The 15,083-nt window shown below is 50.9% G+C and overlaps 1 protein-coding gene across 1 annotated transcript in view; it reads left to right on the top strand.

Annotated features, from left to right (window-relative positions):
• The first annotated feature begins 3,215 nt into the window (after positions 1-3,215).
• The window catches only part of LOC138355415 (nascent polypeptide-associated complex subunit alpha, muscle-specific form-like), a 45,733-nt gene continuing 33,865 nt past the window's right edge, over positions 3,216-15,083 (top strand). The window contains exons 1-3 of the mRNA XM_069310307.1: positions 3,216-3,278; positions 5,554-5,661; positions 10,023-10,471. Coding sequence (XP_069166408.1) covers positions 3,216-3,278; positions 5,554-5,661; positions 10,023-10,471 — 620 coding nt within the window. The remainder of the gene's footprint in view (positions 3,279-5,553; positions 5,662-10,022; positions 10,472-15,083) is intronic.

Raw genomic sequence — 15,083 nt, 5'->3', positions numbered from 1 at the left:
CAGCAGCAGGAGGCAGGAGCAAGAGGCAGGAGTAGGAGGCAGGAGCAAGAGGCAGGAGCAGGAGGCAGCAGCAGGAGGCAGGAGCAAGAGGCAGCAGCAGGAGGCAGGAGCAAGAGGCAGCAGCAGGAGGCAGGAGCAAGAGGCAGGAGCAGGAGGCAGCAGCAGGAGGCAGGAGCAAGAGGCAGCAGCAGGAGGCAGGAGCAAGAGGCAGCAGCAGGAGGCAGGAGCAAGAGGCAGGAGCAGGAGGCAGGAGCAAGAGGCAGCAGCAGGAGGCAGGAGCAAGAGGCAGCAGCAGGAGGCAGGAGCAAGAGGCAGCAGCAGGAGGCAGGAGCAAGAGGCAGCAGCAGGAGGCAGGAGCAAGAGGCAGCAGCAGGAGGCAGGAGCAAGAGGCAGCAGCAGGAGGCAGGAGCAAGAGGCAGCAGAAGGAGGCAGGAGCAAGAGGCAGGAGTAGGAGGCAGGAGCAAGAGGCAGCAGCAGGAGGCAGGAGCAAGAGGCAGCAGCAGGAGGCAGGAGCAAGAGGCAGCAGCAGGAGGCAGGAGCAAGAGGCAGGAGCAGGAGGCAGGAGTAGGAGGCAGGAGTAGGAGGCAGCAAGGTCAAGTATACACTGTCTTCCGCGCGGTTTGGGGTTGGCCAGGTCGGTAGAGGGCGGCAGCTTTGCATCTTGTAAGGTCGGTGTTCGATCCCCGATGGTCCAAGTGGTTCTTGAGCAATGTTCCTTCTCCTTCCCCCTTTCCCCAGTACTCATATCCCAGCTCTTTGTCCTTATATCCCAGCTCCTTGTCCCTCATATCCCAGCTCCTTGTCCCTCATATCCCAGCTCCTTGTCCCTCATATCCCAGCTCCTTGTCCTCATATCCCAGCTCCTTGTCCTCATATCCCAGCTCCTTGTCCTCATACCCCAGCTCTTTGTCCCTCATATCCCAGCTCCTTGTCCTCATACCCCAGCTCCTTGTCCTCATACCCCAGCTCCTTGTCCTCATACCCCACCTCCTTGTCCCTCATATCCCAGCTCCTTGTCCTCATACCTAAGCTCCTTGTCCTTATATCTCAGCTCCTTGTCCTCATACCCCAGCTCTTTGTCCTTGTCCCCCCCCCAACCAAGTGAGGAAATGGACCACTGTATGAGGGGGGGGACGGGGGGGAGGGGGGGGGGTTGTTTCCACAGAAAGAAAAGGTACACAGCTTGATGAGGAAGTATATGAGCTAGGATATGAGGACAGGATATGAGGAGCTGGGATATGAGGACAGGATAGGAGGAGCTGGGATATGAGGACAGGATAGGAGGAGCTGGGATATGAGGACAGGATAGGAGGAGCTGGGATATGAGGACTAGGAGGAGCTGGGATATGAGGACAGGATAGGAGCTGGGATATGAGGACAGGATATGAGGAGCTGGGATATGAGGACAGGATATGAGGAGCTGGGATATGAGGAGCTGGGATATGAGAACAGGATAGGAGAAGCTGGGATATGAGGACAGGATAGGAGCTGGGATAGGATGACCGAGTGAAGGAATTGTGCAATATATCATGCACTACCTGGATTCGAACGCGGACCTGCTAGAAGGCAGTAGTAGTAGGACCTGCTATGAGGAAGCAGGTCACAGCCTGACGAAGCAGGTCACAACCTGGGGAAGCAGGTCACAACCTGAGGAAGCAGGTCACAACCCGAGGAAGCAGGTCACAACCTGAGGAAGCAGGTCACAACCTGAGGAAGCAGGTCACAGCCTGACGAAGCAGGTCACAACCTGACGAAGCAGGTCACAACCTGACGAAGCAGGTCACAACCTGACGAAGCAGGTCACAACCTGACGAAGCAGGTCACAACCTGAGGAAGCAGGTCACAGCCTGAGGAAGCAGGTCACAACCTGAGGAAGCAGGTCACAGCCTGACGAAGCAGGTCACAACCTGACGAAGCAGGTCACAACCTGACGAAGCAGGTCACAACCTGACGAAGCAGGTCACAACCTGACGAAGCAGGTCACAACCTGAGGAAGCAGGTCACAGCCTGAGGAAGCAGGTCACAACCTGAGGAAGCAGGTCACAACCTGAGGAAGCAGGTCACAACCTGAGGAAGCAGGTCATAGTCTGGGGAAGCAGGTCACAACCTGAGGAAGCAAGTCACAACCTGAGGAAGCAGGTCACAACCTGAGGAAGCAGGTCATAGTCTGGGGAAGCAGGTCACAACCTGAGGAAGTAATGGGGGGTGTGGGGGGGGGTCAGATATCGTGGAGGGGGGGAGGCAGACCCCCGCAGGAGGGCGTGGGCGGCGGCGTTCCGCGCCCCGCGCCAACTTCCGCACACTATCCTCCCACTCCGACATTGTTCCGTAATCTGGGCCGACGCAGCTTCCGGTGGGTGTCGGAACTACGGCAAGAGTGCTCCAACACTCTCAGGTGAGGGGGGTGGGGGTCAGATCCTTCCCCCCTCACACGAGCCGGGGAGAATGGGGAAGGAGGTGGTGGGGGGGGGGGGGGGAGAGAGAAGGGGGCAGGTGGCAGGCGGCAGGCGCGCCGCCCCCCTTCCTAATACACCAAACAGATTTCGAAATGCATCCTGATAAAGGGGAAAAAGTGGGGGGGGGGGGCATAAAGACCCCCTTGAGTGGGGGCACAGGCGCCCACATGACCCCCAATATCGGTAGCATCCCTGGGCAGATCATAGGGGGTGGTGGAAGGGGCGGCATCTGAGTCCTCCCCGCTAGACGCAGCATCCGTGGTTCCGGCCGACTCTAACACCATGCTCGGAACCAGGCTACAGCGCCCCTGATGGAGAGGATGGAGGTGGGCGGGGCGCTGGCATCACGGGCGGACCCCTACGCCCACACCCCGGGTCACCCACGCCCAGCCGGAAACCAGGAATGGAAGAAGCCAGGAAAGCGAGGGCGGGCGTGGGGGGGGGGGGCGTGAAGAACCATTTGTTACAAATACCTTTTTTTTAGAGAGAGAAAAGACTCACACACAGCGAGACTCGACCTAGTCTTCGCTCTGAATGACTCCGACATAAGGGAAATTGACTTCGAGGCCCCGGTATGAATGAGCGATCACAGTGTACTGGCGTTTGAGTATCTGGTCGAAGAAGGGTTAAAGTACTCGAGAAAGGGAACTGAAAGCAAAAGGCTAGCATTCCGTGAGGAGAAATTACGAGGAGATAAGAAAATTCCTAACGGATATAACATGGGAATCAGAGCTCAGGGGAAAGACGGCCCAAGACATGATGGAGTACATCACGCAGAAGTGCATGGAGGCAGTAGCAGAAAAGTTTATCCCGGTACAAAAGGTGAAATACAGATGAGAAACCCATAGTTTAATCAGAGATGTAGGCTAGCTAAGCCACAAAGTAAAAGAGTGTGGAGAAACTATAGAAATAACAGGACACTTGAGAGCAGAGAAGGTTACCAGAGAGCCAGGAAGGAATACGTCAGGGTGAGAAGAGAGGCAGAAGAGCAATATGAAAACAACATAGCAAGCAAGGCTAAGACTCAACCCAAATTGCTGCACAGCCACATAAGGAGAAAGACAACAGTGAAGGAACAGGTAATGATACAGAGGATAGGGGGCAGACAGATTCACTACAAACGATGAAGAAGTGTGCGAGGAACTCAATAAGAAGTCACCAGTGGGGTCCCGCAGGGTTCAGTACTTGGACCCATACTGTTTCTTATATACGTAAATGATCTTCCATATGGAATAGAATCATTCCTCTCATTGTTTGCTGATGATGCAAAAATTATGAGGAGGATTAAGACGGAGGAAGACAGTATGAGACTACAAGATAACCTAGACAGACTGAATGAATGGTCCAACAAATGGCTACTAAAGTTCAACCCGAGTAAATGTAAAGTAATGAAACTAGGCAGTGGGAACAGGAGGCCAGACACAGAATACGAGATGAAGTCCTTCATGAAACGGACAGAGAGAAGGATCTGGGAGTTGATATCACACCAAACCTGTCTCCTGAAGCCCACATAAAAAGAATAATGTCTGCGGCATATGCGAGGCTGGCTAACATCAGAACAGCGTTCAGGAACCTGTGTAAGGAATCATTCAGAATCTTGTACACAACATATGTAAGACCAATCCTGGAGTATGCGGCCCCAGCATGGAGCCCGTACCTTGTCAACCACAAGACGAAGCTGGAAAAAGTCCAAAGGTATGCTACTAGACTAGTCCCAGAACTAAGAGGCATGAGTTATGAGGAAAGGCTGCGGGAAATGCACCTTACGACACTGGAAGACAGAAGAGTAAGGGGGGACATGATCACAACCTACAAAGTCCTCAGGGGGAATCGACCGGGTAAACAAGGAGGAACTATTCAACACTGGAGGGACGCGAACAAGGGGAAACAGGTGGAAATTGAGCACCCAAATGAGCCACAGGGACGTTAGAAAGAACTTTTCCAGTCAGAGTAGTTAACAGGTGGAATGCATTCGGCAGTGATGTGGTGGAGGCTGACTCCATACACAGTTTGAAATGTAGATATGATAGAGCCCAGTAGGCTCAGGAACCTGTACACCAGTTGATTGACGGTTGAGAGGCGGGACCAAAGAGCCAAAGCTCAACCCCCGCAAGCACAACTACGTGAATACACACACACACACACACACACACACACACACACACACACACGCAAGAGGGAGAGTGCAAGAGCCCCCCCCCCCGGGGGCCACCGGAGTCAACAAGTGGACGACCACAGAAGGCGAGGGGGGGCAGACGCCCCCCCCTCGCACCTCCACCCAAACCTCAGCGGCAAGAAAGGGGGGGGAAAAAAAAAAGAGTCCAATAAAGAGTGTGTAACCTGATGTGGGTGTTGTGGTGAAGGGGCGGGGCGGACACCGCGGGGGTTGCCCGCTACACCACACAGCCGCCCCCACACAGGCAGGATATACGGGGACAGTTAGACAGACGGAAAGGGGTGAAAATGACAGAAAAGGGATGAAGCAGCGAGAGACGAAAAAGAGGGAGAGAGAGAGAGAGAGAGAGAGAGAGAGAGAGAGAGAGAGAGAGAGAGAGAGAGAGAGAGAGAGAGAGAGAGAGAGAGAGAGAGAGAGAGAGAGAATGAATCTGTTAGTGTAGGTCAAAGGTTATTCGCATGATAACTCGTGCTGGGAGGGGTGGCTATACGCGTGTAGGACAGCCACGGTGTGTGTGTGTGTGTGTGTGTGTGTGTGTGTGTGTGTGTGTGTGTGTGTGTGTGTGTGTGTGTGTGTGTGTGTGTGTGTGTGTGTGTGTGTCAGAGGGGCATCAGACTACCTCCACTATAGGTTAGCTCAACTCTACATCTCACCACCCTAAAAAAAAAAACAGAGGGGGGGATATGATCACTGCATGCAAGATCCTGAGGGAATTGGTTAGGTGGAACAGGACAACCTCTTCAATATAAGAGAAAGTAGGTCTAGACCTCACTCCCTCATAGTCACTGATAGGTAGATACTGATAGCTAAGTACCAGGTTGATGCAATTACAGGTGTCATATCCACCTTTAACAGGTGTCATATCCACCTTCAACAGGTGTCATATCCACCTTCAACAGGTGTCATATCCACCTTTAACAGGTGTCATATCCACCTTCAACAGATACAGATCCACCTTCAACAGGTGTCAGATCCACCTTCAACAGGTGTCAGATCCAGCTTCAACAGATACAGATCCACCTTCAACAGGTGTGTCCTACAGGTGTCACATCCACCTGCATGACCCATCAAAACGTCCAAACGCTCAAGGACCCTTCTAAGTGTCATACTGATCTTCTCAGTATCACACTAAGGTGGTGGCACTGGTGGCACTGGTGGCACCCCTGTGACAAAAGGTCAACATGGCTTTAGAATAGTCGTGCCAGGCAAGCTCAATGAGTCCTATGACAACACTACTAAAATAATACAGGGGGGGGGGAAAAAAGACAGGGTAGACTGCTCTTTTCCTAGATTGTCAGAAGAGCATTTGACATTGTTCCCCTATGAAAAGACTGGAGAACAAGATTTTTTTTCCTACTACAGACGTGGCCACACATTAACAATGCATATCAATTTTCTCTCAACCATGGACAGAGTTAGAGATCTGTTAAAAGGCTGGGATAACTGGGGAAAAAAAACACTGGACTGGGAGCTGGTCGGCCGAGCGGACAGCACGCTGTACTTGTGATCCTATGGTCCTGGGTTCGATCCCAGGCGCCGGCGAGAAACAATGGGCAGAGTTTCTTTCACCCTATGACCCTGTTACCTAGCAGTAAAATAGGTACCTGGGTGTTAGTCAGCTGTCACGGGCTGCTTCTTGGGGGTGGAGGCCTGGTCGAGGACCGGGCCGCGGGGACACTAAAGCCCCGAAATCATCTCAAGATAACCTCAAGATAACACCTGTGATGGCACTGGTGCCACACCTGTGATGGCACTGGTGCTACCCCTGTGATGGCACTGGTGCCACACCTGTGATGGCACTGGCGCCACACCTGTGATGACACCGGTGCCACACCTGTGATGGCACTGGTGCCACACCTGTGATGGCACTGGTGCCACACCTGTGATGACACCAGTGCCACACCTGTGATGACACTGGTGCCACACCTGTGATGACACTGGTGCCACACCTGTGATGGCACTGGTGCCACACCTGTGATGGCACTGGTGCCACACCTGTGATGACACCAGTGCCACACCTGTGATGACACTGGTGCCACACCTGTGATGACACTGGTGCCATACCTGTGATGGCACTGGTGCCACAGCTGTGATGGCACTGGTGTCGCACCTGTGATGGCACTGGTGCCACACCTGTGATAGCACCAGTGCCACCCCTGTGATGGCACCAGTGCCATCCCTGTAACAGGTTAAAAAGTGATACTGACCAACCACCTGTCCTTTATCTTCAAACCACCACCATCCCCCCTCTTTTTCGCCCTCTCTGACGCCCGATCCCAGCATAGTTCACGGTGATTACCCGCCCTAATCAGAGCCGCAGACACAAAGGCCAGTTGTCCTTAGTGAGGACGAGGGCTCTGGGGGCCTGGCTGACTGTTCCCATGACCCGAGGGGCGGCTCCAGCACCGCCAGAGGGCGTAATGTGCAGATTTCTGAGGGGCGGAGGAGCCAGAGACAGGATGTGTGTGTGTGTGTGGGGGGACACACACACACACACACCAATCCTTCCCCTTTGTCACCGCCTGTTCCTTTTTTTTCCAGGTGGGGAGGAGCCGGGCCTGGGTGAGGGGAGAGGGGGAGAGGTGGGTGAGGGGAGAGGTGAGGGAGATCATCCTCACATGTCATATATGCCACTGTGTGAGTCAAAGAGCCTTGGAGTGTCTCAAGTCAGACCTTTCGATATTCTAGTCTTGAATACCTCCGTCTAATAAGTCTTGTTCACGGTCTTCGGAAAAAGTGAACAGATGCATCATAAGAAAAAAGTGCCCAACCACTTCTGTCGTTGGCCGGGGGATTGAACTGTGGCCACTAACTAATCCCATCGTTGTTTCGCATATATTTAGTTTTAAATCTTTTTCTGAAGAATTCGCATTTCATATAAATTCCCTAATTTCTATTATCATAATTTTATTCCCCTTCTGGAGTGCTTACAACGTTTAATTAAGAACATAATAATAAAGGAAACTGCAGAAAGTTAGGCCTGGACCCGCGGACCACCGATTGGCGACCGTTGACAGTATCTAGAGATTAGTCTGAGAAATGGCTACTAGACTTTAACGCTGACACGTGCAACGTTACGAGGATACAACTTGGAGCAAGAAGACTTCAAATGCAGTCAGTCTGAATGCAGTACAGTCTTAGCTCGTTCCTGAGCAAAGGGGACTGAGCTATGAAGAAAGACTAAGGGAACTGGAGCTCAGTAAACAGGAGGAAAGCAATTAACAGGGCAGACATGATAACGACGTACAAGATACTAAAGGAGGAACTGAAAAAAGTAGATCTAGAAGCAATGTTCATATTAAGTAGCAGAAGAACGCGAGGACATACTTATAAACTGTAAACAGGAACGAGTCACAGGAATGTCATGAAGAACTTTCTCAGTCCCAGAGTCGTAAACAACGACCAGCTGAGGAATGGACCAGCTGAGGAATGGACCAGCTGAGGAATGGACCAGCTGAGGAAATTGTCGTAGCCAATTCGATACACAACTTTAAATGCAGGCGATGAGTCACAATAACGTGGCTAAAGTATGTTGACCAGACCACACACTAGAAGGTGAAGGGACGACGACGACGTTTCGGTCCGTCCTGGACCATTTTCAAGTCGATTGTGAGACTGGTCCAGGACGGACCAAAACGTCGTCAGTCCCTTCACCTTCTAGTGTGTGGTCTGGTCAACACAACTTTAAATGTAAATCTGGTAAGATGAACGAGTGAAAAGTGTCACTGTATTGAACTAATGATGGCCGAAAGGTGTCAAGAGCAGCTGCTCGACTCTGTAAGCTCAACTAGGTGAGTACAACACACAAACATACACACACAGTAAAGGGGAGACATGATAACCACCTACAAAATTCTCAGGCGAATTGACAGGGTGGACAAAGACAAACTCTTCAGCACGGGTGGGACACGAACAAGGGGACACAGGTGGAAGCTGAGTACCCAAATGAGCCACAGAGACATTAGAAAGAACTTTTTCAGTGTCAGAGTAGTTAGTAAATGGAATGCATTAGGAAGTGATGTGGTGGAGGCTGACTCCATACACAGTTTCAAGTGTAGATATGACAGAGCCCAGTAGGCTCAGGAACCAGTACACCAGTTGATTGACAGTTGAGAGGCGGGACCAAAGAGCCAGAGCTCAACCCCCGCAAGCACAAATAAGTGAGTAAACACACGTATCTCATTCACTATTTAACAACAACAACAATGTCCTGAGGTATGAATGATCACCATCGATTCACTTGACCCGGTGAAGGCATCGTTGATATGTATCAATTTCAGGTTATTATTTGACCAAGTTGCTAACAGGTCGAAAGGTAATTTAACACCCAACATAATTGCCCGTCCCAAGCATAAAACTACAGGCGCAGGCTTGACTGTCTGTCATGCTGACTGTCCGAGAAAACAGGCGAAATGCTTTGGGCTAACGGCATCGAATTTTTCCCATAAACTGCAGTCGGGTACGTGCCCAACATGGGCGGGTCGGAATTGGCATCAAGGAGTAGAGTACCACATGACACTGTACCAAAGTGACCCCCCCGCTCGCTCCTCCAACGAAAACATTTCGCTGTATCACTGTGACTTCACTTTGAATTAGACCTCTTCAAAACTTTCCGAAGAGCCCTAAACTTAGAGGGCCAGGGTGGAGGGCCAGGGTGGAGGGCCAGGGTGGAGGGTCAGGGTGGAGGGCCAGGGTGTCAAGCATGACACTGAGTGCCACTTCACCTTTGTCCTCTGGGACTCCTGGAGCGTATCGCAATCAGCAGTTGCCAATGATTAGGGTGTTGGGAGGCTAGGCAGCAGTTAAGGGGTAATTTCTAACATCAAGGGTGTGTGTGGTGGTTTGAGATGGATCTCTCTCTCTCTCTCTCTCTCTGTCTGTATGTCTGTCTGTCTGTCTGTCTGTCTGTCTGTCTGTCTGTCTGTCTGTCTGTCTGTCTGTCTGTCTGTCTGTCTGTCTGTCTGTCTGTCTGTCTGTCTGTCTCTCTCTCTCTCTCTCTCTCTCTCTCTCTCTCTCTCTCTCTCTCTCTCTCTCTCTCTCACAAACTACCAGGTAAACAAGGCAATTAGAGGGGCCGCCAATACCTACAACGAGGTCAGGCAAGTTTGACCCCAATGACTGTCCCTCCGCCATTTTGCTTCACCTCTCTCTTTCCTCAATAGACTAAATTCTTTCTCTCCGTCGATACATTCTATTTTCGTACAGTAGATAGATTACATTTTCTCTGGTGGATAGATAGTTTTGACTCGTAGATAGATCTGATCTCTGGTCGATAGATTTAATTTTCCCCGACGTAGCGCCGGTGTTGAAGTCTCCCCCTCGGGGCGTGACAGGGGCAGTGGCGCCATTAGTTTCAGGCCGGAGACTGAGTCACCGGCGCTGACCACTAGTTCTTTGTCGAGTGCTACCGGCCTCCGAGGCCCTCGGGGGGACCTCGGGGGACCTTCGGGGGCCTCGGGAGCCCTCGGAGGCCCTCGGGGCGTGACAGGGGCAGTGGCGCCATTAGTTTCAGGCCGGAGACTGAGTCACCGGCGCTGACCACTAGTTCTTTGTCGAGTGCTACCGGCCTCGGAGGCCCTCGAGGGCCTTCGGGGGGCCTTCGGGGGCCCTCGGAGGCCCTCGGGGGCCCTCGGGGGACCTCGGGGGCCCTCGGGAGGTCCTCGGGGGCCCTCGGGGGGCCCTCGGGGGCCCTCGGGGGGCCCTCGGAGGCCCTCGGGGGCCCTCGGGGGGCCCTCGGGGGGCCTTCGGGGCCACGGGCCCGCCCACCTTCCCTCTCACTCGAAGGCTGCCTCTCTTTCCAAGTATCATCTCAAGTTGTCATGTGTGTCAAGGTTGATATGTACATACAGAGCCGCCAGTCAAGGAGCACTATGGGGTGTTCACTGACGGAACCTGTACATCTCTCCTCCTTCACGGCAACGTTGTGTGTGCCCTTATGAGCCAGTTTTAGAGCTCCGAGGTTGTTATAAGAAGTTATTCTTGCTGTGGGTTATGAAGTTGTGACTGTTGCAAACCGCTTAGTAAATACAGACTAAAGCCGCCACGAATGATATACAGGTTTCGTCAATGGGGCACATAAATGCCTCGTGAATCCTGGTCTAGGCCTACGTCTCACCAGTCCCAGCTAAAGCAACATCTGCTCAATATTACCCTAATTCTATAGGCCTATACAACCCCCCCCCCCTCCTTGCTCCAGTTGGGTATCACAGTTCAACTGTATTTCCTGTTGACAGGGACCTGGTAGGCCTGGTAGGCTTATCCACCTCCCCCCCCCCCTGGGCCAACAACTGACCTTCCCCAAGATGCAAACCACAACAGTTGCCTACCTCCCGGGTACCGACTTACTGCTAGGTGAACAGCCCCATCAGGTGAAAGGAAAAGGTGTTTATAACCATTCCTGTTCCGCTCACGGATCGATCCAGAATGCTCGATTGTGAGCCGAGGACGTAGACTACTGTGCTACAGGGACTGTACTGTACCTTTAGCTCCCAGCAGCCCCCCTCCCCCCCCTTAGGCCTCAACAACTTCCCCAGCCCCCCTAGGCCTAAATTATATCCATCCCCCCCCACGCCCCTATAGCCTGAAACACGACCCCTTTCCATTACCGAAAAAAAGGACAGTCCGCCGTACACACCTTAGGACTGTCGGACGTGAGAAACCTGCTCAAGTCCAGGACACTGAGGAGTGAGTACTCGAGTACTCTGAGGCATCACCTGAGAGTAGAGGTGTCGTGGGGGTTGGGGGGAGGGGGGTAGGGGGGCAGGGGGGGGGGGATCGATACAGTACTTCCGGTAGGTGTGTGTGTGTGTGTGTGAGGGGTACCTACTGCTCACCCTTCTAATGACCGGATGCTGTTTGCGTCCAATGTCGGCTATCTCTCCCCGCCTGTGTACTGGGGACAGGGGTCACTACCTCGCGCTATCCGGCTCCATCTCAGGTGCCCAGATACAGTACCTCGCGCAATCCGGCTCCATCTCAGGTGCCCAGATACAGTACCTCGCGCTATCCGGCTCCATCTCAGGTGCCCAGATACAGTACCTCGCGCTATCCGGCTCCTCTGACGTGCCCAGATACAGTACCTCGCGCTATCCGGCTCCTCTGACGTGCCCAGATACAGTACCTCGCGCTATCCGGGCTCCATCTGACGTGCCCAGATACAGTACCCTTCGCGCTATCCGGCTCCTCTGACGTGCCCAGATACAGTACCTCGCGCTATCCGGGCTCCATCTGACGTGCCCAGATATAGTACGTCGCGCTATCCGGCTCCATCTCACGCTCCTGGGACCATATGATTCCCTGCATTATGATAACACGATAGCAACAATTTTTCGAACGTATAGAAGCTTTAGACTGTTGTATTAAAAAAAAAAGTTCCCGTTTGGAATATTGGAACACTGGAAATTGTTCCAATACTAGAAATTGGAACAGTCACTACAACCTAATCTTTCCTAGGGGCCAAAATGTGCCAATCCGGGCCGAAATATACGCTTAGGCCTAATTCAGTATAGATATACGTTCTTCACTATAGGCCTGGAATAAGTACAAATACATGGATGAACAAATGAACAAGGGGCCGTGACGAAGGCTCGAACCCTTGTGGATTTGTTCATTTGATGCATCACGCTATTGTGATTTCTGTGTGTAAATACGTGGATCTTTTGTGGGGATGTGGCAAAAAAAAAAAAGAGTCCATATATATATATATATATATATATATATATATATATATATATATATATATATATATATATATATATATATATATATATATATACACACACTTTGTTCATGAATCAATGCACACACACACATACACTTTTGTTCATGAATCATACATATTTCAATATGGCCCCCATACAAAGTATTATTCGCACAGTTACGTATACTCTGTGATGGTGCGAAGCTTAGGACATACACTCGCTTTTTTTCTGTCTCGTTATCGAGAGACAGAGCTTTTTTCTGTCTCGTTATCGAGAGACAGAGCTTTTTTCTGTCTCGTTATCGAGAGACAGAGCTTTTTTCTGTCTCGTTATCGAGAGAGAGAGCTTTTTTCTGTCTCGTTATCGAGAGACAGAGCTTTTCTCTGTCTCGTTATCGAGAGACAGAGCTTTTCTCTGTCTCGTTATCGAGAGAGAGAGCTTTTTTCTGTCTCGTTATCGGCAGACAGAACTTTTTCTGTCTCGCTATAAACTTGTCTAAACTGTTGTCTCCTGTTCAACTGTCCTTGAACAGGGGGAATAGGGGGGGGGGGGGGGGGGGAAGGGCTGTTCCGCCACGGCGGCGGCCATTTTGTGCAACACTTTGTCATAGAGGCCAAGCTTTTTCTCCAATCTCCCCCCAGGGCCTCCGTCCGACCTGTGACCCTCCTGTGAGTTACCACGGGGGGGGGGGGCAGATATATAGGTTCACCCGACTGCCTATATCACCCCCCCCCCCTGGTAATATTGTCCCGTCCCCCCACGCCCCCCTATTGTTTACCTCACCCCCGCCCGCCCCCCTTGTGTGTGTGGCACTGTGAGGGGCCATCTTTGGCACTCTACATAAACGGTAATATTTCTTTAGGGTCAGCTCTCGTCAAGCGCCACGTCAAGCCTGTCTCTCGTTTCTTGCGGTGGGGAGGTGGCGGAGTGGGAGGGGGGATTGGAGTGGATAGGAGGTGGATAGGAGGGGGATAGGAGGGGGATAGGAGAAGGATTAGGGGGGTAGAAATAGCCTAAGCTACTCTATCCCTTTGAGATGTATTTATTGCTTATCTCAATAAACATACTTGAGGAGGGGGATAGAAGGGGGATAGGAGGGGGATAGAAGGGGAAAGGAGGGGATAGGAGGAGGAAGAGGGGGCCGAGAAGCAATGATGTGGGATAAGAGTGAGGGGAGAGGGGAATGAAAGAGGGGGAGGGGGCGAGGAGTGGGGATTTGAGGGGGTTAGGAGGCTAGGGGATAGGAGAGGACTCAGGTAGGAGGCAACACACACAATCCAGGGCGAAAATCAGCGCCATTTCCGGTGACCTCACAAACCAGTCTCCAGCTTTCCAGGTCGCGCGCATGCGCGCCTGTTCTTTGTTTACCCCCCCCCCCCTTATTGGTGGGGTGTTTGGAGGGGGGGGGGGGTGGGAACAGGAGTTAGAGTTAGGAGTTAGGAGTTAGAGTTAGTCTTCCCCTCCCCCCTTTCACCTAACTCCTAACAGTTAGTTAGGAGTTAGGTGAAAGGGGGGAGGGGAAGATAGCGAAAGCCTCAGCTGGTTATATGGGCCGCCGGGACGATATCAAACATGGGTTGGTTGCTGGAATATGTTTTAATGTAAAATTTGATAAACTTTTAATGAAAATTCAATTCGTAATCACCATGGTCAATGTAATGTAACATTCAGAAAACGGGAATTTACTAAGAGGGCGATCTGGCGACTTCACTCTTAATCCTGTTATCAAAAAATGTTTTGCAAACAGTGTACGGTTCATAACAAAAAAAAATGATATTTGTCGTGATAATCACAAAAGAATTTTTACGCTTACGGAATGGATTTGGCCATCTAAATGGGGGATTAATTACAGATAATTAATTATCATATATGTGTGTATATCACGAAAATAAACACGTGATTAAGAATGTGACAATGTCAGACCACGGAGGAAAATGAAACAGGAATTTCCTTAAGTCCTTAAAAAATCCGTAGTGGAAGTCACGAGGATTCGAACCTATGTTCTGGGTATTCCCAAACATACATCCCAGAGTCACTGGTTCGAATCCCACATCACAGCTCCTACAGGTGTTCTCACTGATACGTCAAGTGAGTGTGAATACTCTCAAGTGTAACTTTAGTAAGTCTTAGGCTTCCCTCCTCAAAAAAATTACCCTTAATTAGTTTCCTTTAGTGCTTTCTGGACATATTTACCCAGTGCTTCAATAACCTCGGGTCGACGACGTTTCGTACCCGTCTTGGACCTGATAAGACAGTCCAAGACGGACCGAAACGTCGTCAGTTTCATAGACATGTGTGTGTGTTGAAATTTTCGACATTGTCACCAATACTACACATTTTCTCCAATACACATTTTTCCAATACACATTTTTCCCAATACACATTTTCCCCAATACACTACCCGTCTTGGACCTGATAAGACAGTCCAAGACGGACCGAAACGTCGTCAGTTTCACAGTCATGTGTGTGTTGAAATTTTCGACATTGTCACCACTACTACACATTTTCTCCAATACACATTTTCTCCAATACACATTTTCTCCAATACACATTTTCTCCAATACACATTTTCTCCAATACACATTTTCTCCAATACACATTTTTCCAATACACATTTTCTCCAATACACATTTTCTCCAATACACATTTTCTCCAATACACATTTTTCCAATACACATTTTCTCCAATACACATTTTCTCCAATACACATTTTCTCCAATACACATTTTTCCAATACACATTTTCTCCAAT

Source organism: Procambarus clarkii, chromosome 67 (genome assembly GCF_040958095.1).
Source record: "Procambarus clarkii isolate CNS0578487 chromosome 67, FALCON_Pclarkii_2.0, whole genome shotgun sequence".
Classification (NCBI taxonomy): domain Eukaryota; kingdom Metazoa; phylum Arthropoda; class Malacostraca; order Decapoda; family Cambaridae; genus Procambarus; species Procambarus clarkii.
The sequence above is the reverse complement of the archived record's forward strand: the minus strand, read 5'-3'. Positions and strand labels throughout refer to the sequence as shown.